Genomic DNA, 26,358 nt, shown 5'->3' with positions numbered 1-26,358 from the left:
ATATAGTCAATAGGGCCAATCATGCAAAGAATCAGTGCAGCCGACCAGGCAACTATGGCTCGGACCATTAATTATCCGGTACATACATGGTTAGTGCAGAGTTTATAGGTCTGGTGGGAAAGGTGAAGATACATTTCAGTCATTGCTCGGAATGGTATGGCACAAGATAAGCAGCGGCGGGCATGTCAGGGGCACGTCAAGCACTTACCTCATCTACCATGAGACGCTTAAAGGTCTGTAAGTGATTTATGGGAGTGGATAGGGGGAAAAAAAAACAGGAGACAAAAGACAATCAGTCGGACAGAAGAAACAACCCATAGATTTCACCAGAACATTATGGACAAATCACCAACATTTAACAAAGGATAATGGACAAAGTTTCTATGGAGTAATAAAGTTTACTAACATCAAAGACAAAAAAAAAGATCTGCAGAACATGTTAAGAAATGTTAAATCTTTACTTGTACTGAACCTGAGTTATAGGAGGTTTTCTCCTCAGGTCACATAAATTGTTGCTGGGTTCCCATAGTGGAGAACTAGGATCATTATACAGACAGCGCTAAGCTGGTAAAGAAGCTTTCCCATCCCACAAAGTAAGCCATGTGCCACCATGCCATGACCTACAGGTTCTGGCACCTGAGGACCCCATCAATACTTTACCCCCCCAAGCTTGTTGTGAAGAATATTGGTGACATCGTTTCATGCCAATCAATTGTATCCTATGTGGCATAGGATTATAAAACTCACTTCAGTGTGCAGCTAGCTTGTGAGTGTGGGGGGTGGCTGGTGCCAGGCTGGGTCTCAACCCCATTCTAGCACCCGGGGACATGGAGATACACAGAACAGCCAGCAGAAACCAGACGAAGGTGGTACGCGGAAACGCAAGTCGGGGAGGACGCCACTCGGAAGAGGAAGTCTGACATTGTAAGTTTATACATCATTGCTCTAAGCACTTTAGCTCCTGTGATGGCGCAAACCATAAGTGTTAACCATTGACACACACAGTACCTAAACGCCACAGGATGCAGGATTCTTTACAACCATTTTCCTATATTGGCATTAACGATAAGCCCGACTGACCGGGCAACAGTATCTGATAGCTACCATACACTACAATAGAATTCCCATTGCACCGGCACTTTATCTACTTACCAATCTAGCCACAGTCATTGCTTTTATAAATATTTGAGATGATTTATGGGTAAATATGGACGCTATTTTTACGGTGTCAATTTGTATGGATCATATACTACCGGTCTTGCACTAAATTGTTACATAACTTCCTTCCTCTGGATACGGATTTACAGTCATGGCCAAAAGTTTTGACACCCCTGCAATTCTGTCAGATAATACTCAGTTTCTTCCTGAAAATGATTGCAAACACAAATTCTTTGTTATTATTATCTTCATTTAATTTGTCTTAAATGAAAAAACACAAAAAGAATTGTCCTAAAGCCAAATTGGATATAATTCCACACCAAACATAACAAAGAGGGTGGACAAAAGTATTGGCACTGTTCGAAAAATCATGTGATGCTTCTCTAATTTGTGTAATTAACAGCACCTGTAACTTACCTGTGGCACCTAACAGGTGTTGGCAATAACTAAATCACACTTGCAGCCAGTTGACATGGATTAAAGTTGACTCAACCTCCGTCCTGTGTCCTTGTGTGTACCACATTGAGCATGGAGAAAAGAAAGAAGACCAAAGAACTGTCTGAGGACTTGAGAAACCAAATTGTGAGGAAGCATGAGCAATCTCAAGGCTGCAAGTCCATCTCCAAAGACCTGAATGTTCCTGTGTCTACCGTGCGCAGTGTCATCAAGAAGTTTAAAGCCCATGGCACTGCGGCTAACCTCCCTAGATGTGGCCGGAAAAGAAAAATTGACAAGAGATTTCAACGCAAGATTGTGCGGATGTTGGATAAAGAACCTCCACTAACATCCAAACAAGTTCAAGCTGCCCTGCAGTCCGAGGGTACAACGGTGTCAACCCGTACTATCCGTCGGCATCTGAATGAAAAGGGACTGTATGGTAGGAGACCCAGGAAGACTCCACTTCTTACCCCGAGACATAAAAAAGCCAGGCTGGAGTTTGCCAAAACTTACCTGAAAAAGCCTAAAACATTTTGGAAGAATGTTCTTTGGTCAGATGAGACAAAAGTAGAGCTTTTAGGGCAAAAGCATCAACATAGAGTTTACAGGAGAAAAAAGAGGCATTCAAAGAAAAGTACATGGTCCCTACAGTCAAACATGGCGGAGGTTCCCTGATGTTTTGGGGTTGCTTTGCTGCCTCTGGCACTGGACTGCTTGACCGTGTGCATGGCATTATGAAGTCAGAAGACTACCAACAAATTTTGCAGCATAATTTAGGGCCCAGTGTGAGAAAGCTGGGTCTACCTCAGAGGTCATGGGTCTTCCAGCAGGACAATAACCCAAAACACACTTCAAAAAGCACTAGAAAATGGTTTGAGAGAAAGCACTGGAGACTTCTAAGGTGGCCAGCAATGAGTCCAGACCTGAATCCCATAGAACACCTGTGGAGAGATCTAAAAATGGCAGTTTGGAGAAGGCACCCTTCAAATATCAGGGACCTGGAGTAGTTTGCCAAAGAAGAATGGTCTAAAATTCCAGCAGAGCATTGTAAGAAACTCATTGATGGTTACCGGAAGCGGTTGGTCGCAGTTATTTTGGCTAAAGGTTGTGCAACCAAGTATTAGGCTGAGGATGCCAATACTTTTGTCCGGCCCATTTTTGGAGTTTTGTGTGAAATTATCAATGTTTTGCTTTTTGCTTCATTCTCTTTTGCGTGTTTTCATTTAAGACAAATTAAATGAAGATAATAATACCAAAGAATTTGTGTTTGCAATCATTTTCAGGAAGAAACTGAATATTATCTGACAGAATTGCAGGGGTGTCAATACTTTTGGCCATGACTGTATACTTGTCTGGGTGTACGCCCCTTGTTTTTAAATCTCTTTAGACATCGTTCTGTTATCTTATAATCACCCGATTTAAATAAAAACATGTTTTCCACTATTTCATGTAGTGGGACTTTATGGTCGGATTTGCTCTTCTTTTCTTCTTAGGGTTGAGCGTGTGTGTGTAAAATTGCACCAAGCTGACCTTACGTGTCCCCAAGGGGTGCGGAACGTCACGCTGGTGCAAGTGGGGAGACCACACCACATGATCTCGCTGGTCAGGCGGGGTGGCAACGGAGGGATTCCACGTCCTCTCTTCGCTCTCATCCTTCACACCGGTTTTCACCTTCATGACCAGACCAGACCAAATATTACAATTCTGACCAGTGTCACTTCATTAGATCACTCTGGAGCACAACAGACTCCAAGGATTGAGAGTGGTTTTAGTGCCATTTTGGACGTCATGATAGCAGTAAAATTTCTTCGATATGACTTGTGTTTGTGACAAAAAAAAAAAAAAATTTGGAAATTTGGCAAAAAACTTGGAAAGAATTTTTAAATTCTTTCATTTTTAACTGCCTTTAAATCAGAGAGTGGCGTCACACAAACTAGCCAATAAATAACATTTCCCACATGTCTACTTTACACCAGCGCAATTTTTTTTAAGCAATAAGACGATAGATTTCTCATTTTTCCAACAAAATTTACAAAACTTTTTTTTTTTTTTTTTTTTTTTTTTAGGGACAACCTCACATTTGAAGTCACTTTTCTATGGCAGAAAATACCCAAGAGTGACACCATTCCAAAAACTGCACCCCTCAAGGTGCTCAAAACCACATTCAAGAAGTTTATTAACCCTTCAGGAACTGAAGCAATATAGAAGGATTAACTTTTTTTCACTAACATTTTACTTGAGACCCAATTTTGTTTTTATTTTCACAAGGGTAACAGGAGAAAATGGACCCCAAAATTGTTCTGCAGTTCCTCCTTAGCACACAGATATCCCTTATGTGGGGGAAAAGTACTGTTTGGGTGCACGGGAGGGCTTGGAAGGGACGCACAGTTTGACTTTTTGAATGCAAATTTGGCTACAAACTAGAGCGAACGCCATGTCACGTTTGGAGAGCCCCTGATGTGCTTTAACAGTGGAAATACCCCATAAGTGACTGCATTTTGGAAACTAGACCCCCCCCCCCCCCCAAAATAAATTATCTAGCTATGTGGTGAGCACCTTCAACCCTCAGGTGATTCAAAGAGTCATGAAAATTAACAGAAATATATACACCTTATTCCAATTTATTTCATTTTCACACGGGTAACAGGAGGAAATGGACCCCAAAATCTGTTGTGCAATTTCTCCTGAGTACGACAAAGCCCCATATATTGAGTTAAATACTGTTTGGGGGTTCACAAGGGAAGTAGTGACGCTTTGAAATGCTGAGTTTGATGGATTCATCTTTGGACACCATGTTGGGTTTGGAGAGCGCCTGATGTGCCTAAGCAGTAGAAACCCCCAAGGGACCTTACATTGAACCGATCTAATGTTTTCCTGGTATGTGAATTGTATAATGTAGTGGCATGTGAGTAGTGCAGAGGGCATCAGGTCGGCATACGAGAGCTGTGCAAGTCATAAATGAATTTAGTAGTCCATGGGTGTATGGCACAGTCTGAAGCACTCTTTTAGGTTTGTAGGGGCAGGTGTTGCGTTGCCAAATGGTGTTCTTGTGCATCCCCCTTCTGTAACCACTGGACACCATTTTTGCGACCTCCCTTTCTTTGAGGTTTGAGGGACCTCACTGGTGAAATATTGGCCTGGTAGTAGGACACAAGCACCTTCAGTTCCACAAGTTTGGAAAAGGCGTCATCTGAGAACGCTCGGGTGCTAACAGTATATTTGGCGTGCTCGAATACTATATTCAAGTCGCCGCAGCTGCACGTCTCGCGCTGTTCACAGCCGCAACAAATGCAGGGATTGTCTAACAAACAGGCAATATCTGCATATGTTACGGCTGTCTAACAGCTGAGAGACCTGCAGCCACGGCGACTCCGAACATAGTATTCGAGCACACCGTATATACTCCTTATCTGAGCACGTTCACCAAGCACGTATCTACGTAGAGGTGACAACCTCAATCCCGCAATGGGTGCACCAAATCGCACACAATTTTCCCACTCGCTCCCAGGACAGGAGGGCATTCAGGGGGTTGATTCCAGGTGTTCTTCCCATCATAAACTGTAAACCTGTGGTGCACCTTGAGGTACTCTTACACAGCTTGTAGAGTTTAATTTTGTACTTATGGTAGGAATTTGAGCCTCTTGAAATGTAGATGTCCCTTTGGGGAACATTCACCTCAGTAAACTTGTTGCTCAAGTGGTCAATGACCGGCCGAACCTTGAAAACACGGTCAAAGTTGGGGTCAGCTCTGAGAGGACACCGTGCATCGTCATTGTAATGCAAAAACTTGCAGACGGCGGATCATAACCATGCGGAACACGGGAGCGTTGTATAAAATATCAACACCCCAATGTTGGCAAACTTCTGGCTTTTTCACCAACTCCATATGAAGGACCAACCACCAAAACGGTGTAATTTCTTCTGTGTCTACAGGGGTTCACTGAGAACGTATAAATTTGAGGGCGTCCAAATTTATCTCTGCCTTCATGAGGTTTACAAATACTCATATCTATTTCTGTGAGGCCGGTGGTGGCAAATTGGATTCCTCATTTCGCCACAAAATCAGGAATCTGTGGCTTGTACTCTGAGAGGGTTGGGATGGGGGAGCAAATATACTACACGATTACTATGGTACATTTTTATTGTCCCTAATCTAGTCCTATCAACTAACCTAATTTATATTTGTATTCTTTTTTTCACACAAAAAAAAAAATAAGAAAAAAAAAAAACACAACAACCGGAGGTTGATCTGTGATGTGCTGCTGATCAGTGCTCGACTGCTTGTATGACGCATGCACATATGACTTTTCCGTGCTGACACTAAAAGAAAAAAAAAATACTGTAATAGATGCCAATTACAGTATATCTTTGTCCCTAATCTAGTCCTATCAACTAATCTAAAATTTTTATGTATTTTCCTCTTTAGTATCGGACACTAACTCTGACTCAATACAGTAAAAAAAAACAAAAAAAAAACACTGTAGTAGACGCCGATTACTACAGTATATTTTTACTGTCCCTAATCTAGTCTCAATCAAATTTTTTTTTTACTTTTTGTGTGTGTGAAAAGAAACCACTGGAGGCTGATCACGGATTTCAACGACAGTCATTTTGACCAGGGGTGGCCAGACTTACATATATATATGCAGTACCAAGAAAAGATGCCATAACGGATATCTGAAGAGGAATCCACCATGTACTAATGCAGACATGTCAGGAGAATAGACAAGTTACGTTTAAGCACAGATGCCACCACATACCTTTGTGCTTTATTATTTTAAACGTTAAAAAGCACTAATGACCTAACAAATATAAAAAAGCAATCAGAAGATGGAGCCATCATCTACAGCAACCTGCTACTCCATTGTCTCTTGGAGCAGATTAGCAATGAATAATTAGTGACTAAAGGATTTGTTTTAACTAATAATTTTCTGAAGTACTTTGGAAAAAAAATAAAAACTTGACAGTTGAGTCTATTAAGCTTCACTTCAATGCATCAATCATCTCCTTTGCAATATGAAACCAATAAGACAATCTGTGTTATGACATCCTCCAGAGGTAGGAGCAACATGGATATGAAATTACTGGTATTGAAAGGTAACTTCACATCTCAGAGAGAGACGTGTTTGGGAGTATAAATTTAAGACGACCTTTGACACTCTCAATGCTGGAATGAATGTGTCGCATGGATTTATGTCTTTTTACATCAATTAAGGAATTTGCTTTCAAGACCTGGTGGGGGCATCACAACACATTAGGAGACCCCAATCAGAGGACTATAAAACATCCGGCCTCCTTATCTATGTACTGGTCCAATATTTGTGTTTCTTCCTCTCCCATATTGATAATTCTGCTTCACGTCACTTGTCTTATCCATTGCATTTTTTCTGTGTTGTATTGTGCATAAATATGTGACTCTTCAGATTTTGTATTAGTCTAGCCAGAAGAAGATGCAAAACACAAACCGCGGAGACACCATCACATGTTTCTCAACGCAAGCATTGCTCTAGAATCACTTCGTTGAGAAACGTGATGGTGTCTCCGCAGTGTCGGATGTTGATCTCCATGAGGTCATTCATCCTCATTTTTCACAGTCTTTTACTAGGCATTGCTCCTACTGGCCAGTTTCCTACTCCACACTGATGAGGGGCAATACCCCGAAACAGCTGTCTGTGGATGGATACCATGTTTTGGCATAGGTGGTTTCCTTCATTGGAGACTGCCCTTCCCGTGGTTGTTCCTTCCCGGGGAAAGACCTGGCTCGTCATTGCTTGCATTGAGAAACATGTGATGGTGTCTCCGCGGCTTGTGTTTTGCATGTTTTTGCATATTTCCCATTAGGGATGGGAGCATTGCTCTAGAATCACTGCGTTGAGAAACATGTGATGGTGTCTCCGCAGTGTCGGATGTTGATCTCCATGAGTTCATTCATCCTCATTTTTCATAGCCTGATGAAGAGACCTGAGTAGTCTCGAAAGCTTGCAATGTGTTACCATCTTTTCAGTTAGCCATTAAAAGGTATCAACCACTGAGGACTCTCAATTCTGAATATTTTTCCTCCAGAGGTAGTGCACAAATTCATCCACAAGAGGGTGCACTGCTCCCACAGAGTACTGCAGGCCACACACATACCATCAGTGTGACACCCCGAGAAGTCAGGCTACAACAGCACATAACACACAATCCTGTTTGGATATCACTTGCTACAAGGTTTGTACTCTGGAGTGGGGAAGAAAACGAATACGTAGCCAAAAACATACTAATAGGAAGGAGACTAGCATCATGGCCCGTGGCGAGAATGAGGGATCACAACCCGGGTATAGCTGCAGGATACATTGCAGATTTGAATACTTTGTGCACCTAGGATCATCAGTTGTATGCGGCACATAATGAGCGCAGAGGAGCACGTCCATCAAGGGGTCCTTTCACAAGGTTAAAAGCGAGCATGTTTGCCCTCGTTTTATTCCTGGCTGCTTCCCGAAGTATTCATTTTTTTTTTTTTTTTTTTTTTTTTTTTAAATCCACCATATAATAGAATTGCTATTTTTTTTTTTTTTTAATACAAAACTCCAGTGCTGGTCGTTCTAATCAATACTGTCCGGTCCTTTATTCCCGTCACTGCTGCAGACAATCACATGTACAGAACGCGAGTGCTGAACCAAGCGATGCCTTTCCCGCACCTCCCGCTGCCTTGGCAGCTCTGCCTCGTCAGCATGGAGGAGCACGACTCAGACTGCAGCGTCCCGGGATACAGGCCTTTAGGCTATGTTCACACATTGCGTTTTGGCTGCAGGTAAAACCTGGTTTTGCTGTTTTTGTTGTCTCTTGTGCATGCTGATAAAGTTTAGCATCCCCCAAAATATCTTGATGAAACATCATTAAGGTTTTTGCACCAAAAACGTAGAAAAACCTGATGCCGTATTTTTGCACTTCCTCACTGGCTTCTATGGCTGAAAAAACATTGATTTTGAAAACCGCAGCGTCACTTCTTTCAATCAGGGAAAAAAAAAAAATAACTGAATTTGTGAAATGTGACTGCGTTTGCTGGAACTGTAAAACACTATTGAAAATTAGCATAACGCACGCAACAAAAACGCAACGTGTGAACAGAGCCTTAGTGGGGCGCCTACAAGCTCTGCCGCAAAGAGCCAAGTGTGCACCTATTGCCTAGGAGAACCCCCATCTCTGAAGAGATGGCAGAGGTGGCCGGTAACCGAGGCAACAAGCAGCAAACTAGGGAGTCAAAAAGCCCCTCAGTTCTTAAGTGGTACATTGTGAAGTTTCTGGCCACCCATTTAGTGAGATGAGACGAGCCCTTCCATGGGCGCGACACCTCCACTTCTTACAGGAGACGGAGGCAGAAAACGTCCCCCATCAATTACTGCAGCCTGCATGGGAATATCCACACATAAATGGGGTGACGCACGCCCGTCCATGACGCCGTGTATGCAGTACGAATAGTACTGGATGAGAAGGGGGAGACGGATAACCAGCCGCGCTCTGCTGCCCGGTAAGCGGGGTCGCTGGGTCAGCTATTTAAGTCCGTACACATGAGAGAACACGGGTCTGACTGCTGGGAATTACGGCCTCCATTAAAGGGACAAGCGCTGGTTTATTCCCTTCATTCTCCATATCCGCTTAGCTGGTGTTGTGCTTTTCTGCGAGAAGGGAAATAAAAACTAAGACTCCACACGTCACATAAATGGAAACAAAAAGCATCATAGGGGAATCCGGCCTCCCGAAACTGAACTGGAAAACCCTTACAGGGGAGTAAAGGGCTATTCCAGATATTTATGGCCATCCATGGGCAATGCTATACACAAAGGAAAGTGGGGCCCTCACCTGCATCGACACTTGGGGCCCCACGTCCGCGTCAAGTTACCAAAGCCCAGCCAGCAGGAGCTCTGTAATGCTTATTTTCTCCTGTGGGAGGCGCTGCAGGGAACTTACTGTTAGGGCTTCGCTAGCAGATGACCGTCCTGCTAGCAGAACCATCAGGCACTAAGCATGTCCTCGCCCCAATCAGGTCAACCATTCGTTCCTTATATACCCAGACAAGCTGTCAGGTGACGGGTGAGAGGCCCTATAGATTTAAGATGGCCGACTAATGGCGCCAAAGCTCTTTAATGGTTATTGGGCCTTTAAAAAGTAGGGATTGGCCAAAGCTGAAAACTACCTTTAATTTTCTCACCATGTAACTTGGAGAAGCATAAACTTCTAAACTTGTGACCAGGTAATGTGACCCTGCATACAATGCTAGCTGTGCAATTCTTAATTTCTCCTGTGGTGGCGCTGCAGGAAATTTTGACACTCTATTCAATGTAACACAAGGAAAAGGATATAAAGAGAGGAAGCGCAAATACTGATAAAACGTGTGATCACCAAGACCCGGAAACCGCAAGTGACAGCTTCCCGAAAATCCCTTTAATCAAAAGCCAAGTGTCTCTGAAGAAGCCATAGGGATCTTTAATCCCCGTGGTGAGGGCCGGTCAGAGCGCACAGGTCAATTAGGGCTGGGGTGGATTTGTGCAGATATTTAGGCTGGAAAAAAAACACAACTGTCCTCAGCAACACACCGTCTTGTGTAGACAGCACGTGCTGCCGAGAACAAGAACCCTCTGTGCGATCACAGATCTATCATGGGAGAGGCTAATAACGAGCACCATCTGCAAACATACTGCGGACCGGCGGCCAGTAAAGGTGACCGCTTGCTCAGTGCAAGCCCACCAGTACGTACAGAAATAAGGGCAAGGCTGTAAAGGCCAAAAGTTACTCCGTGCCCAGCCACTGATGTCCCCAGTTATAACCGCATGTCTGCCAATGTATAGGTGGTCCGCACACACTTACCGTTCAATCCACGACCAGCGCACCTGCCCACCTACTTTGTTTCACCCCTTTTTCTTTGATTGACAGCTCTGACTTTATAGCGGCAGAGTGAGAAGTAGGTGGGACGGTGCACTGAAATGTTTGGCGACACCATGGTGCACCGAGCGCCGGTGCTTGGTTTGAACAGTCGTTCTGTGCTGACACACTCCTTTTATCAGCTTACAGAGGAGCAGTTGCAGTACATGGGATCGGCCACTACGCGGTGTATGGAGCCACGGCGTTAACGCGTCATACTACGCTTCCATCTGTCCGCCAGACCTAAATATATACATGAGGAGAACAAGTCTCGCTCTAATTTCAGTCTCCTGAAGGTTTACATAGCAGTCAGTCTGTAATACACATATAATGTGGCGTGTGCTCCGATCTGCGGATTACACAACCAGTAAACGCTCTGGCCTCCACCCTCCTCACAAGCAAACAATGGTTGGACTGATTCACAGGGTGGAGAGCTTGCTATAAAGTGGTGCTATGGTTTTTGGCAGGCCATGTAGGTGTGTACAAGGCTGGAGAGGTACACATTGTTTCTCCGAATATCACCGTGAGGACGGGCAGGTAGAGCACCGGGCATTGTGGCATCACAGGAAGGGATTCAGTAGCTTGCAGACGGTTTTTGTGTCTACCTACTAGTTCACTAATCTTATTTTTGCATTATATCAGGGCTATTAATCCAGAAGAAATCGATATTGCACCTCAATACTAGTGGATGGGCCGAGAGAACAAGTGCAGGAATAGCCTTTGAGTCAAACGCACAAAATATGAAAACTTGCACCAGGCCTAGAAGCAGCGCTCCACACCCCAGCAGTGACTATACGGACGTGAGTGGCGGCGGCTCAGCGGGACGTTTCCAGGCGGTCGGGCTCTTACTCAGCATTCCTGGCCAACCACCCAGCTGAGAACAATGTGGCTTTCACAAGCGGCTACTTCCACCAAGCAACAGACGAGTCAGCTGATAAAAACCTTGTCCCACTTAGGAGAAAACAGAAGATCGATGTCCGGCTCATCTACTTATTAGCATCTCTGAGACAAGGCGACCAGCCAACACACAAGACGGCAGTGTCCTGAGGAACAAAGCCAAGTGTGTTCTCCTCCAATACAAGCGCCCGTGCGCCCCAATACACGTGTCTGCCGGCAACGCATGTACAGATCGCATACAATACCTCCCATGTCATCGAATGTCAGAGGTCTCATTCACAGCACTCATCTGGAGACCCCAGTTTCACTGAAGGTCCTAGTTGCACTTCTAGATACAACTCCTGGATATTTGTGGTACCGGGAATACAGACGAAAAAATAAAAAGAAAGTAAATGAGGAGCGCGCAGTCAGCCTGCAGGCACTGGACCGCTAATCAAGCTACCTACGCTCAGTTAATAAATGCACTAATGGGTCGATAATGCCGCACCGCTATATTCTGGGCGACTGACCTCTCCGTGCCGCAGCCAGTTTCAGACTTCATGGCAAACTTTTTTTTTCTTCACTTTTCTATTGTCACGCTACAGCAGCCACAACTTTGTGCTAGTTCCTTCTGTGATATAAAAGTCATGAGTGACAATCATGAAAATACCCAATTGATGAAGATAGTTTTTTTTTCGCAAACTTTCAGTTTTCTATTCACATACCTGTATGAGATATGGGCTTTTTGGCATAATGACCTATAGTTTTGATTGGTACCAATCTGGAATACATATGATTTTTTGATCACTTTTTTCTCTCCTTGAGCCAAGATTAAAAAAAAGTACCAATTGTGGCGCTGAGTTTTTAATAAATAAAATCAGTTTTAATATTAAAAAAAATGGTTTATATTTTTGTCTTTTTAACACTTGAAAAACACTTTTTTCTTTTCACAATACTTACTAGTCCCATAAGGGGACTTGAACCTGAGATTGCATTGATAAGGGGTCCGTGCTTTACTGACCGGTAATATGTAAGGCACCGCCCCCAGCAGAATCTGATTGGCTGAGGAAAAGAACAGGCACCCACAGTAACCCGGCGATCGCTGTATAGTGACAGCAGCGTCTAAAGTGTTAAAATGCGAGGATCGAAGCCATGTCCAGCAGGCGGTCAGTTGTATACGATAGCCGGCTCCTGGTGTGCGCGGCTCCTGTGACCGAGCACATGTAACCATGTGCCCATCTGCAGTAAAGCACTTACAATTGACATGCACTTATGTTTAATTACAGGAGGAAATTAAATTGTTGATTGGTGGGTATTGGACCCCTGGGGCTTGCATCAATTGGACCATAGGCTCACACACAGTTGAGCGTAAAACACGGTCGGGAGCCATCTGATGTTTTACCAGATAGCACCAATGTTTTATAATGGGATGCAGTGGCAGGAGACATGTGCGACCTACGGCCCATTCATACCCCATGTGGCTGCTTTTCCATCAGCCCCAGAGACTAAGGCTGTGTGCACACGCTGCAGATTGGGCTGCGGATTGTTCCGCGTGGATTTTGCACAATCCGCAGGTCAAAAGACCTGCGGTTTACCTGCAGATTAGGCTGCGGTTTTGCCCTGCGGCTTATCACCTCCACAATGGAGGAGATGGCAAACCGCAGCGGAATCCGCAGAAAAGTGACATGTCAATTCTTTCTGCGGATTTGAAACCACAGGCAAAACCGCGCGGAAAAATCCGCACCATCTGCACAGCGGATTCAATTTTCCATAGGCTAGAATGGTACTGTACATCACCTGCAGTTCTGCTGCGGATCCGCAGCGTGTGCACATAGCCTAAATGAACCAGAACACAGGTGTCAGGTGGTTGGTCTCCCCCCCCCCCCACAAAGCAAGTTAGCACCTACCTTTTGGTTAAGCCATAATAAGGGTCTGTTCAATGAAAACAAGTGCAATATAAAAAGAACCAGCTAGATTCAGATCACCTGAGAAGGTTCATGGAGCAAGTGCCGCTTCTCTGCAGAATCACACTGGCCAGCCCCTCCCAGTTGTTTGAGGTTCCTCAGGACAAACGCGGAAAACATCAGGCCCCTGTACAGACAAGGCTGAGGTCACCTCGCTTCACTAGCCACGCAACAGAAGTCACCTGCGTTGGTACATAAAAGGCAGCTTGGGTTTTGGGAAATAAGCGAGAAAGGGGATTGGCCAGCGTGAATCTTCGGAGGAATGGCACCTCCTCCACGACTCGTTACCGGGAATCTGGATATAATGCAGGCTGTTCACGAGGTTCTTTTTCTATATTACGATAAACCGTGAGAATACACAAGAAGATGGTGGTCAGGTAATCAGTAACTGGAGTAGAAGCAAAATGTATGATTTTATATAGACGATAGCAAAAGGTTCTGTAAGGCTCGTACTGTAAAATGGATGGACTTACCCAATTACCACTAATAGAATACTACAAAACTAATGGAGAAAAAGCCACACACTGGGATTAAACCTAAAGGTGGCTGCTCACATCAGATGAAGGTCAGCCGAACCCACTGACCACCTAGAGTTTTTGGGGTGTCTCGACTTCAACATGTCCGCTCCTTATGTTCTCATAGGACATAAGCTACAGCTAGCAGGGCATGGCAGCAGCTCACTCCTTTCTGCCCGAAATTGGCTGAACCAAGCGTACATATCTATAGAAGAGTCTGGAGGAACGACTCTTGTCCAGATAACGGTGACCTTAGGTTTTTGCCTAACCAGACATGTACTGGACATCATTAACTGGGAGTCCGTCACATCACACACCGTGCCATCATGTTATAGAGCAGATTGATGTACAGGTTTTTGGAAAAATATGCCGTATAACTTGTCACATTTGCTTTAATTCCTGCTCGTTCTAGTCTTAGGAGTCCAGTGGGCGGTCTTATTCCCTCTACTAGAGTTTATCCAGCGATACTGTCAGTCAGTGAGCAGTACCGCTAACTGGACTCCTAAACCCAAAATGAGGAGGCGTAAAAAAAAAAATATATATATATATATATATATATATATATATATATATATATATATATATATAATCTAATAATCTACATTTTGAACTTCTCCCAAAAATTACATAATTTCCTCAGCTCGTTTCATTCTACTGTAAAAATTTTTAGAACTATTTTTTGGACTGCGACCCCCCTACGTTGTAAGGTGCGGATGTTCACTGACAGTTGTCAGGAAACTAGCCGGTTGCTGATCAGCCAGTACATTCTGCTGATCTCCTGTCAAATGAGCAAACCACTCGATTTCAGGTACGAAGATTTTTTTTTTTTTCTTCTTCTTTTAGAGCACAGACAGTGAGGTTGGCCTGTATAAGCAGGATATCAAATGTTTGCCGATCGGCCAATGTACACTGAATGTAGCCCAATGGCCCACCCTACAAAGGCCAAAGGAGTGACCTTTTGGTCTCAGTCAGTGGAGGCAGCATGGTGGCTCCGCCGCTAGCTTCGTTTGTTTGCAGCACTGGTGTCTGGGATCAAAGCCTGCCAGGACAACATCTGCCACGGAGCCACCAAGTACGTGCTCTCCATGTTTGCATGGGTTTCCTCCAAAGACATACAGATAATAGGGAGTTACGATTGTGAGCACCAATGGGGACAGTGATCATGTCTGTAGAGCGCTTTGGAAATTAACATAGCATAAAATAAATAAAAACAAATTAATTAAAACTGTGAAATCTGATTAAGAGTAAAAATGACATTTTTAGGCCAGACCTGAAGATGGATGAGATACCACTACGTGTAAGCAGGCAGCCTGAAAAAAAAAAAGGAGCAAAAACAATGTATTCTCTGTATACTAATTACATTTTATGCCTGACTAATTGGGTCAATTATCCAAGATGTTGGAAGGGGCAGAACTTAGAAGAGAAGGCCAGCGAGTGCGGTGAGTGGGGGTTTCTCTGGGAATTGTATTAGTTCCCTGCACATATCGTATCAGCAGAGCCGGGAGGAGTAGCCGCCATCCTCAGGAATGTACGTGCCGTGCACAACCCAACCAGTCCCAAGGTACGGACTCCTAGGAGGAATGTGAGCAGATCATTCCTGGTGTCACACTGTCCTAGGCACCAACAATATGACAGCTGCATGCCAGGCATGTACGGAACAATGCAGGACACTGTTCTCATTTTAGGCCTCATTCACACATCCGTGCTTTCACACGTACATGAAAAAACGGTACCGGTGTCATCAGTGTATGATTCGTGCCCATTTTTACCATCAGTGTGTCATCGGTGCTTTATCATGGATGGATAAATTACAAAGTTTTTCCTATTCTTTGCAATGGAACCTGTCAGCTGTTTTGGTCGCTTTAGGGTATGTGCACACGTTGCGGATTCTGCTGCGTTTCCGCAGCGTTTTTGGCTCTGCAGAAACGCAGCAGATTTTGCTGCGTTGTACAGTACCTTTATTTCCTATGGAAATAAAAAAAAGCTGTGCACATGCTGCGTTTTTTTCCGCGCGGCAAAACCGCAGAAAAAACGCAGATAATCCGCAGAAAAACCGCAGCACTTTGTCCTGCGGATTTCCTGCGGTTTTCTCTACAAAATCCGCAGAGACTAAAAACTACGTGGGAACATACCCTAAAGATGCAGCCACTGTCTTTCAGGGCTTATCTACAGCATTCTATAATGCTGTAGATAAGCCCCCGGTCCGACCTGAAAGAGAAGAAAAATAAGTTTTGTTATACTCACCCGGGGGGCGGTCCAGACCGATGGGTGTCGCAGGTCCGGGTCCTCCCACCTTCTTGTGATGCCGCCCTCCTGCTTGCTCAATCACTCTCTGGCATCTCACTTCTGCACAGGTGTATTTCTCGGTCCTGTTGAGGGCAGAGCAAAGTACTGCTGTGCGCAGGCGCTGGGCCTCTCGGACCTTTCCCTGCGCCTATGCACTGCAGTACTTGGCGCTGCCCTCAACAGGACCGAGAAGTACACCTGCGCAGAAACACAATGGCATGGAGCAACAATGCAAGCAGGAGGACAGCATCGCAAGAAGATGGGAGGCGCCGGACCTGGACTTGTGACACCCATCGGACCGCACCGCATCAGACTTATACACAGTGGGTACACGCAGTCCCTTCCTTCTTATGCACAGTGGGTACACGCAGTCCCTTCCTTCTTATGCACAGTGGGTACACGCAGTCCCTTCCTTCTTATACACAGTGGGTACACGCAGTCCCTTCCTTCTTATACACAGTGGGTACACGCAGTCCCTTCCTTCTTATACACAGTGGGTACACGCAGTCCCTTCCTTCTTATACACAGTGGGTACACGCAGTCCCTTCCTTCTTATACACAGTGGGTACACGCAGTCCCTTCCTTCTTATACACAGTGGGTACACGCAGTCCCTTCCTTCTTATACACAGTGGGTACACGCAGTCCCTTCCTTCTTATACACAGTGGGTACACGCAGTCCCTTCCTTCTTATACACAGTGGGTACACGCAGTCCCTTCCTTCTTATACACAGTGGGTACACGCAGTCCCTTCCTTCTTATACACAGTGGGTACACGCAGTCCCTTCCTTCTTATACACAGTGGGTACACGCAGTCCCTTCCTTCTTATACACAGTGGGTACACGCAGTCCCTTCCTTCTTATACACAGTGGGTACACGCAGTCCCTTCCTTCTTATACACAGTGGGTACACGCAGTCCCTTCCTTCTTATACACAGTGGGTACACGCAGTCCCTTCCTTCTTATACACAGTGGGTACACGCAGTCCCTTCCTTCTTATACACAGTGGGTACACGCAGTCCCTTCCTTCTTATACACAGTGGGTACACGCAGTCCCTTCCTTCTTATACACAGTGGGTACACGCAGTCCCTTCCTTCTTATACACAGTGGGTACACGCAGTCCCTTCCTTCTTATACACAGTGAGTACACGCAGTCCCTTCCTTCTTATACACAGTGGGTCCACGCAGTCCCTTCCTTCTTATACACAGTGGGTCCACGCAGTCCCTTCCTTCTTATACACAGTGGGTCCACGCAGTCCCTTCCTTCTTATACACAGTGGGTCCACGCAGTCCCTTCCTTCTTATACACAGTGGGTCCACGCAGTCACTTCCTTCTTATACATAGTGGGTACACGCAGTCCCTTCCTTCTTATACATAGTGGGTCCACGCAGTCCCTTCCTTCTTATACATAGTGGGTCCACGCAGTCCCTTCCTTCTTATACATAGTGGGTCCACGCAGTCCCTTCCTTCTTATACATAGTGGGTCCACGCAGTCCCTTCCTTCTTATACATAGTGGGTACACGCAGTCCCTTCCTTCTTATACATAGTGGGTACACGCAGTCCCTTCCTTCTTATACACAGTGGGTACACGCAGTCCCTTCCTTCTTATACATAGTGGGTACACGCAGTCCCTTCCTTCTTATACATAGTGGGTACACGCAGTCCCTTCCTTCTTATACATAGTGGATCCACGCAGTCCCTTCCTTCTTATACATAGTGGGTCCACGCAGTCCCTTCCTTCTTATACATAGTGGGTCCACGCAGTCCCTTCCTTCTTATACTGTACATAGTGGGTACACACAGTCCCTTCCTTGTACATAGTGGGTACACGCAGTCCCTTCCTTCTTATACATAGTGGGTACACGCAGTCCCTTCCTTCTTATACATAGTGGGTACACGCAGTCCCTTCCTTCTTATACATAGTGGGTCCACGCAGTCCCTTCCTTCTTATACTGTACATAGTGGGTACACGCAGTCCCTTCCTTGTACATAGTGGGTACACGCAGTGCCTTCCTTCTTATACATAGTGGGTACACGCAGTCCCTTCCTTCTTATACATAGTGGGTACACGCAGTCCCTTCCTTCTTATACATAGTGGGTACAAGCAGTGCAATGACGTGATTGTTTTTTTTCCTAATATCTCTTTGAAGCTTACAGAGTCTGAAGAAATTGTAGAGATGTAGAATGAATGGGGTAAGGAAGAGTCAATAGACAAAAAACAGTTATTGGCTACTTGGCTCTTAGAACTAGAAGCCAGATTTCATGTTTTGTAAGATCTTCTTAGACCATGTTCAGACGTTCAGTATTTTGCCTCGGTATTTGGAAGCCAAAACCAGGAGTCGGTGAAAAATCCAGAAGTGGTGACATGTTTCTGCGATAACTTTTCCTGCTTCACTCCTGATTTTGGCTTACAAATAAAGTAAAATACTCACCAAATCCTGAATGTGTAAAATGGGTCTTTTTTGTGGCCTTATGGTCTTTCTTTTGACTAAATTTTATGTACTTTTGGCTAAAAATCTTGCAATTAAGTTTCATTAAATCACCATATATTAGATAGGAACGTACCAAAAAATTACTAGCGAATCACCGAATAAAATGCCCATTTTTTCCGATAAATCATAAAACATAACCTTTATTATTACTGCTAAAAAAATTACTTTGTGTATATATAAAAAGTTATAAATATGACTCCAGCAACCAACTTTTTGTCTGTGCTTTCAGAAAAGAAGATAATCACCCTAATATCCTGCTGCTATTTCCCTGCCAGCCCTGCGGAGGTTGGCACCATAGACCTGCGCAGTGGCGCCTCCACTCATCAGCGGCTATCCTTCCCTCTCCCTAAATGACCCTGTTGTAAAGATATAGGGTGCAGAGGGATCAATGGTAAGGTACCATGTGTGTATAATCAGGTCAGCATAGTACCCTGCTTCTGATATATGGTACGTGTACTATATCAGAAGGGGGAGCCCATATGGCCGAAAGACAGAAAAGTAGTTCAGTCACAAGTGCGGTTATACTGGGAGATATATAGTGTCAAATATCTATAGAAACAATCTCCCCCATGAATTGATATATTAGTTCAGTATACCACAGAAAAAGATTATAATGTACAGGTGGATATCAATATTCAGTATTGCACATAATCCCAGGTAAGACAGATGAGGTATCGAGAGCCTAAATCAAAAAGTGGTGCCTTCATACTCACACCCAAAAAGCTTTTGTGCACGTTGGTATCTATAATATCTATAACTTTGTATGCAACCCCCCCTTCTCATGTACAGCACCATGGAATTAATGGCGCACAATAATATTATTATTATTATTATTATTATTATTATTATTATGTAGTCAGATTGCATTTTGCTATTGCAGATATCCCCAGATTTCAAGCAAATCTAACTTAAAGGATTTATACTCCCTTATTACTGTCATTTATACCACATACATAGTAAGCCCAGTATGCATATTCTCTACGCGTTTCCCCGTCATTCAGTTCATCAGGAGAACTGGCTAAGGTCCATATAAAGAGACTAGGACTTATCTTAGAAAGGTCAGAGAAAATGCGGGAATGGTGCCCATCTGCGCGAGTCAGGAAGTCGACATCCACCATGACAGGGAAACGCGCTGAGAATATACATACTGGGCTTACTAGGTATATAATAAAGTGACAGTAGTAGGGGAGTATTAAATCCTTAAGTTATATTTGCTTGAAATCTGGGGATATGTGCAACAGGAAAACGCAATCTGACTACCAATGAGCACAAAGGCTTTTTGGGTGCGAGTATGAAGGCACCCACTTTTTAATTTAAGGATCTCAATACCCCATGCGTCCTACCTGGGATTATGTGCAATACTGACTATTGAGATCTGCCTGTACCTTATATATCTCCCAGTATAACCACATTATTGACTGAACTACTTTTGTCATTTGGTCATATGGGCTCCCCCTTCTGATATAGTACACGTACCATATGATATATCAGAAGCAGGGTACTATGCTGACCTGATTATAAAACACATGGTACCTTACCATTGATCCCTCTGCACCCTATATCTTTACAACAGGGTCATTTAGGGAGAGGGAAGGATAGCCGCTGATGAGTGGAGGCGCCACTGCGCAGGTCTAGGGTGCCAACCTCCACAGGGCTGGCAGGGAAATAGCAGCAGGATATTAGGGTGATCTTTTTTCCCCCCTCAAAGCACAGACAAAAAACTTGGTCACTGGAGTCATGATTATAACCTTTTACACAAAATAATAAACATTATGATGTATCTGAAGACACTGGGCAAGAAGCTTATTTAAAAAAAAATTCACTTTCTGCCTCTTACAGCCCATTACACTGCATACTGCTGCATAATTAACAGAATCTATCAATTAATTTGTTCTCGGAGGACAGTTTTTAACACTTATCCTTGTTCTTCTGAGCCTATTCTCAGCAGATTGAGGACCACACGACAGTAAAGCTGGCCATACGCATTAGAAGGCTGTCTGACGCACAATACTGCCAATCGTTCAGCCGACTGTTCCACAACCCCCACCCAGGAGCGCGCGGTTGGGCCGACTGTTCCACAACCCCCACCCAGGAGCGCGCGGTTGGGCCGACTGTTCCACAACCCCCACCCAGGAGCGCGCGGTTGGGCCGACTGTTCCACAACCCCCACCCAGGAGCGCGCGGTTGGGCCGACTGTTCCACAACCCCCACCCAGGAGCGCGCGGTTGGGCCGAATGCTCCACACCCACCACCCAGGAGCGCGCGTTGGGCCGAATGCTCCACACCCACCACCCAGGAGCGCGCGTTGGGCCGAATGCTCCACACCCACCACCCAGGAGCGCGCGTTGGGCCGAATGCTCCACACCCACCACCCAGGAGCGCGCGTTGGGCAGACTACTCCACACCCACCACCCAGGAGCGCGCGTTGGGCAGACTACTCCACACCCACCACCCAGGAGCGCGCGTTGGGCAGACTACTCCACACCCACCACCCAGGAGCGCGCGTTGGGCCGACTGCTCCACACCCACCCAGGAGCGCACGTTGGGCCGACTACTCCACACCCACCACCCAGGAGCGCGCGTTGGGCCGACTACTCCACACCCACCACCCAGGAGCGCGCGTTGGGCCGACTACTCCACACCCACCACCCAGGAGCGCGCGTTGGGCCGACTACTCCACACCCACCACCCAGGAGCGCGCGTTGGGCAGACTACTCCACACCCACCACCCAGGAGCGCGCGTTGGGCCGACTACTCCACACCCACCACCCAGGAGCGCGCGTTGGGCCGACTACTCCACACCCACCACCCAGGAGCGCGCGTTGGGCCGACTACTCCACACCCACCACCCAGGAGCGCGCGTTGGGCCGACTACTCCACACCCACCACCCAGGAGCGCGCGTTGGGCCGACTACTCCACACCCACCCAGGAGCGCGCGTTGGGCCGACTACTCCATACCCAGGAGCGCGCGTTGGGCCGACTACTCCATACCCAGGAGCGCGCGTTGGGCCGACTACTCCATACCCAGGAGCGCGCATTCGGCCAAGCAAAGGCTGATATTTCATTAACAGAGGAACAGACTGGCCATGTAAAAGTATTGCTGGACTTGCCTTTTGAAAGAGTTATTGTTACCTGCATATATAGTTTTGGCTTTGAAATCTTAGAAGTTCCCTTAAAAAAAAAAAACAAAAAAAAAAAAAAAACTGTTCTCGGAAGCATAATACGTCATGTGTAAACAATGAGAGCTCACAGAATGATCACAATTTCCCCATTAGGCTACTTTCACACTAGCGTCGGCACGGGTCCGTCACTATGCGTCAGGCCGACGTACCGACGCACGTTGTGAAAGATGTGCACAACGGAGGCGAAGGATGTAGTTTTTCAACGCATCCGCTGCCCCATTGTAATGTCTGGGAGGGAGGGGGCGGAGTTTCAGCCGCGCATGCGCTGTCGAAAATGGCTGACACGACACACCAAAAAAGTTACATGTAACTTTTTTTGTGTCGCGGTCGCCAAAACACGACGCATCCGTCACAAGACGGATGCGACGTGTGGCCATACGTCACAATGCGTCGCTAATGCAAGTCTATGGAGAAAAAACGCATCCTGCAGGCAACTTTGCAGGATGCGTTTTTACTCCAAAACGACGCATTGCAACGTACGTCACACGACGTTAATGTGAAAGTAGCCTTATCGGGAAAGAGCGTTCAGAGGACCCCCACTCATTGTGCGCTCAGCAATATAGAGGTTGGAGAAGGCAAACAGTACAACAGTCTTATACAAAGTATAGCAAAAATGATTTGCCAGGTCATTAACTCATCCTAACTGCATTAGAGGAGTATGGATACAGATACTTTTATTCTAACAAGGCATTTTCTTTGCTTACTTTTTTTTTTGTCTTTTAAACCTTAATTTAAAAAAAAAAAAAGACAACTTTTATTCTTCAGTGTTGCCTATGCTACTAAGGCAGGACAAGCCCGAATCTCTTCCCCTGGGCTAGTCCCGGCTCAGATCATGTAATCACACCTCCTGGGTGTGACCGACAACCTGCATACAATATACATGGCCGTTATGTTGGCTATCAACCATACCCTAAGGCGTGTGAATAGATGATCTGAGCCAGGACTCGTCTAGGGCAGGGTTCCCCAACTCCAGTCCTCAAGGCCCACCAACAGATCATGTTTTCAGGATTTCCTTAGTATTGCTCAGGTGATAATTGCTTCACCTGTGCAATACAAAGGAAATCCTGAAAACATGACCTGTTGGTGGGCCTTGAGGACTGGATTTGGGGAACCCTGGTCTAAGGCATCAACACCAAAATCCAAAAAGAGCAACCAGCTCCAAATATTGCATTTTTGATGATTTTTTGAGTTTATTAGATGTAGCTTTGTTTTTTGTTTTCTTAGAGTAAAAATGCTATTTTTTTTAACATTTGCTTTTTCAGGGTATGTGCACACGGTGCGGATTCTGCTGCAGTTCTGGAGCAGATTTGGCCCTGCGGCTCTGCAGCAGAACTGCAAGTGATGTACAGTACCATTTAAGGCTATGTAAAAACAAAACGCTGTGCACATGCTGTGGATTTTTCAGCACAGATTTGCTGCAGATTTAAAACTGCAGCATGTCACTTCTTTTGTGCAGTTCTGCAGCAGTTTTACACCTGCTCCATTATAGAAATCCACAGGTGTAAAACTGCAGGGGAAATACGCACAAAAACTGCAGATAATCTGCAGGAAATCTGCACTAAATCCGCAGGTAAAATGCAGGTCATTTTACCTGCGGATTTAGCAAAATCTGCTCGGAAAATTCCACAGGAGAATCCGCACCGTGTGCACATACCAGGCTCCACATAGAAGACAAGATGAAAAACCATAACAAAGGCAGAGCACAATAAAGTCTGTAAAACACAAGAGGGCATGTGTTTTCACCAAGTCACATCCACTTTGCTTGCGCTGATAAACGCAAAGATTTTTCTGCACACCAAAAGAAACAATACTGCAGAAAAAAACCCCATAGCATTTACAATATGGAGGGGACTTGGTCTATTAGACATTTGTTTAGATCTACGTCTAACTTTGGCTCCAAAGCCTGCATCCAACACTGCAGCGAGATTCCAGACCCCGATACACGCATGTGTGCAACGTTCAGCAGCTAGATCACTGAAGCAACGTGAAAACTCTCGCCCTTGCCAACTTCACCTTCCATTGAAGTGTATTTTGAGCCAAGTTCAGTAGTAAACCCAAGTTTCCAGGTAATAAATGTGATGTAGCAGTGTGAAAATGGCTTGCATCCTTCGATTTTTTTGTCCTCACCATTAAAATTAAAGTGGATGAGATCTGATGACAGCGGGGAGGAGAGTCGTTCCCGGGCACTAATGCCCCCACACCTGCTCCATTCCTGTAATACCCGGCAGGTGACAGGTGGGTGGCCTGTAATTATGGAGGATTAAGTAACTCGTAGGAATCATCCATTATTAAGAAGTTGAAGTTTCGCAAGCATGCACCAATTGTCTGATAACAGGTCCCAGCTCCCATCAGGATGTAAGAGAAGAAAAAAGTAGTGTGACATCTTTCTGGCTGTAGTGGCATTTGGTCACCGTACTTTCACAGGTTACCGTGACCTCGATGTGTCCTTATGGGAATGACAATGTGTACAAAGTCTGGGCCGCTCTTTCAAAGGATGCTAGTGCCATGCTGGATGACAACCAGCTCCCTGGATTTAGGCAGCGGGGACCAGGCCATCAATCAGCATGTCGGCAGTCTCATCCCAGCAACAGAGCAGATTGGAAGACGAGCAGTTGCTCTGCTGGTGAGACATCTGCAGAATCCTCTGAAACGCCGGCAGGAGCGGCCTGAGACCAACCGGCCAAGTAGGTATATGAATTAAAAAAAGAAAAAAAAGCTCTGAATAAACCCTTTAGAGTAGCAATTCATTCATAAGCAATAATTACCTATCAATTCTATTCCAGATCTAGGCAATACTTTAGGGTTCAATTGCTGGGAACAGCACAAATTACCAGAAAGACAAGTCAAGAAGGGGTTTAAGAACCCATCGCCAAATTAATATGTATGGGGGGGTGCACTGACTTTACTCAACAAATTACGACTGGGGAGATAAGGATCAGGTAAGTTGGAACTCAATTGTAACAGGTCATCATTTTTCCTGCTCTCCGCACAGAACACATGCACGCTTAGCACAGACCTCTTATGTGGAGGAATTTAGTAGACCGCTTTTGGTCAACAGATACCCAAGATTACTGGCCACCTTTAGGCTTTGATATGATAAAGTGCTGTCCTTGTACCTTGTCTATATCAAAAGACCCCAATATATATTAAAGACGGCTGAACCTATTCATTTCATCAGGTCCAGTCGACCATCCAACATGAATGGAGGTCTCCGGACTACGAACCCTAGAATCAGCGAGTGACACCAACGTCATTCCACAGCTTCTAGGACTGCACTCAGATTATCCGTCAGCAGGGTACACTGGTAAAAGCAGCGAGTGACATCAGCCTAACCCCGATGACCATTCATTTGAGGGCTGTGCGATAAACTGTGGGGCAGCTCTGGCGTCACTATTTTCATCTCTGACCCCAAATGATTTCTTCATTCACAGAAGCAGGGTGTCGGTGCTGCACTCACATCGCCTACAGCACCCACCTCCCAGGATCCTGGACCTCTTCGGATGTCGGCGATGCAAGAAACTAGAGAGTAGCTGCAGCGCTGCCCCCCTGGTGATGTCCTGTTCCAGGAGGGGCAATGGACACTGGACATCACATTTGAGACTCCTCTCCAACTAAATGGCACAGGACGCACAGTAAAAAAAAGACGCATTTAGGTATTAGAAGGATAGGGAAAAGGAGTCTAGTATTGAGTAATAAAGGAAATTACAAAACTGGTTATGGTTCAAGATTTAGAAAATACATTTTAGGTGCACACATTGAGTGAAGTCTCTGCATCGTTTCTCTGCACCTGCAAAAACAAACGTTTTTGGTTTCTCTGCCTGGAATTTTTAAATGATTTGTGTGAAGTCAATGGTGAAAAATACAGGGGAAAAACGCACAGAGAATTGAAATGATGTAGATTTTCTGCACCAAATCTGCAAGTAGAAAAAAAAAACACTGACCGTGTGTGAGACACTTGTCATCAGGTTGTGTTAACAAATCCGCACAGCAGAAACGCAACGTGTGCAAACAGCCTTTATTAGGTTCCCGTCACGCTGTCTATTTTATTAAAACAGGCAGATTTGACAGTCTAATGTTCTTACAGAGCCATCAATACAAATGTGAACCTGTCCTTTACAAAACTAAACCAGAAAGGTGGAATAAATGTAAACTTAACATGAAGAGTCTACTGGGCAGGACATGGCCAGTCGGCAGAAGTCTACAGCTAGCTGGTTTGTTTATGTACAATGAGTAGGCGTCAGTCAATGGTCTGCAGTCTATACAGACGGCGTGTGCTGTGACTCACCACGACAATGTACCGTGTGATACATGGGACCAGGAATGCTGTTTATTGGTATCCATAACTACACATAGGGGCAGCCGCAGTCCATGATGAGCCGGCCTTATCTTCCTGGCACACCCTTCTCAGCATTTCCTCAGAGCACAGGAAACTATTGCAGAAGCTTTTCTAAAAGGGATCGGTTGTGGTTAACAGGCCGTAGCCTCATCTGAGCTCATACAGACACCGGCGCTGACACACATCCGGCATCTAGATATTTCTTACT

At 45.3% G+C, this 26,358-nt stretch overlaps 1 protein-coding gene across 3 annotated transcripts in view; it reads right to left on the bottom strand.

Moving 5' to 3' along the window:
* Positions 1-26,358, bottom strand: part of DIAPH1 (diaphanous related formin 1) — a 264,672-nt gene that overhangs the window by 201,193 nt on the left and 37,121 nt on the right. For 2 of the 3 annotated variants that reach the window (XR_012230786.1, XM_073568053.1), the window contains exon 2: positions 209-235. The exons of the other annotated variant lie outside the window; for it this stretch is intronic. Coding sequence is in view for 1 of the 2 variants with exons in the window: in XM_073568053.1 (XP_073424154.1) it covers positions 209-235 (27 nt within the window). In the remaining variant the exon portion in view is untranslated. The remainder of the gene's footprint in view (positions 1-208; positions 236-26,358) is intronic. 3 annotated transcript variants of the gene reach the window in all.

Source organism: Dendrobates tinctorius, unplaced genomic scaffold (genome assembly GCF_039654945.1).
Source record: "Dendrobates tinctorius isolate UK_male_01 unplaced genomic scaffold, ASM3965494v1 ptg000020l, whole genome shotgun sequence".
In the NCBI taxonomy this organism is placed as follows: domain Eukaryota; kingdom Metazoa; phylum Chordata; class Amphibia; order Anura; family Dendrobatidae; genus Dendrobates; species Dendrobates tinctorius.
Note: the sequence above shows the minus strand (reverse complement) of the source record. Positions and strands in the feature narration are given on the sequence as shown.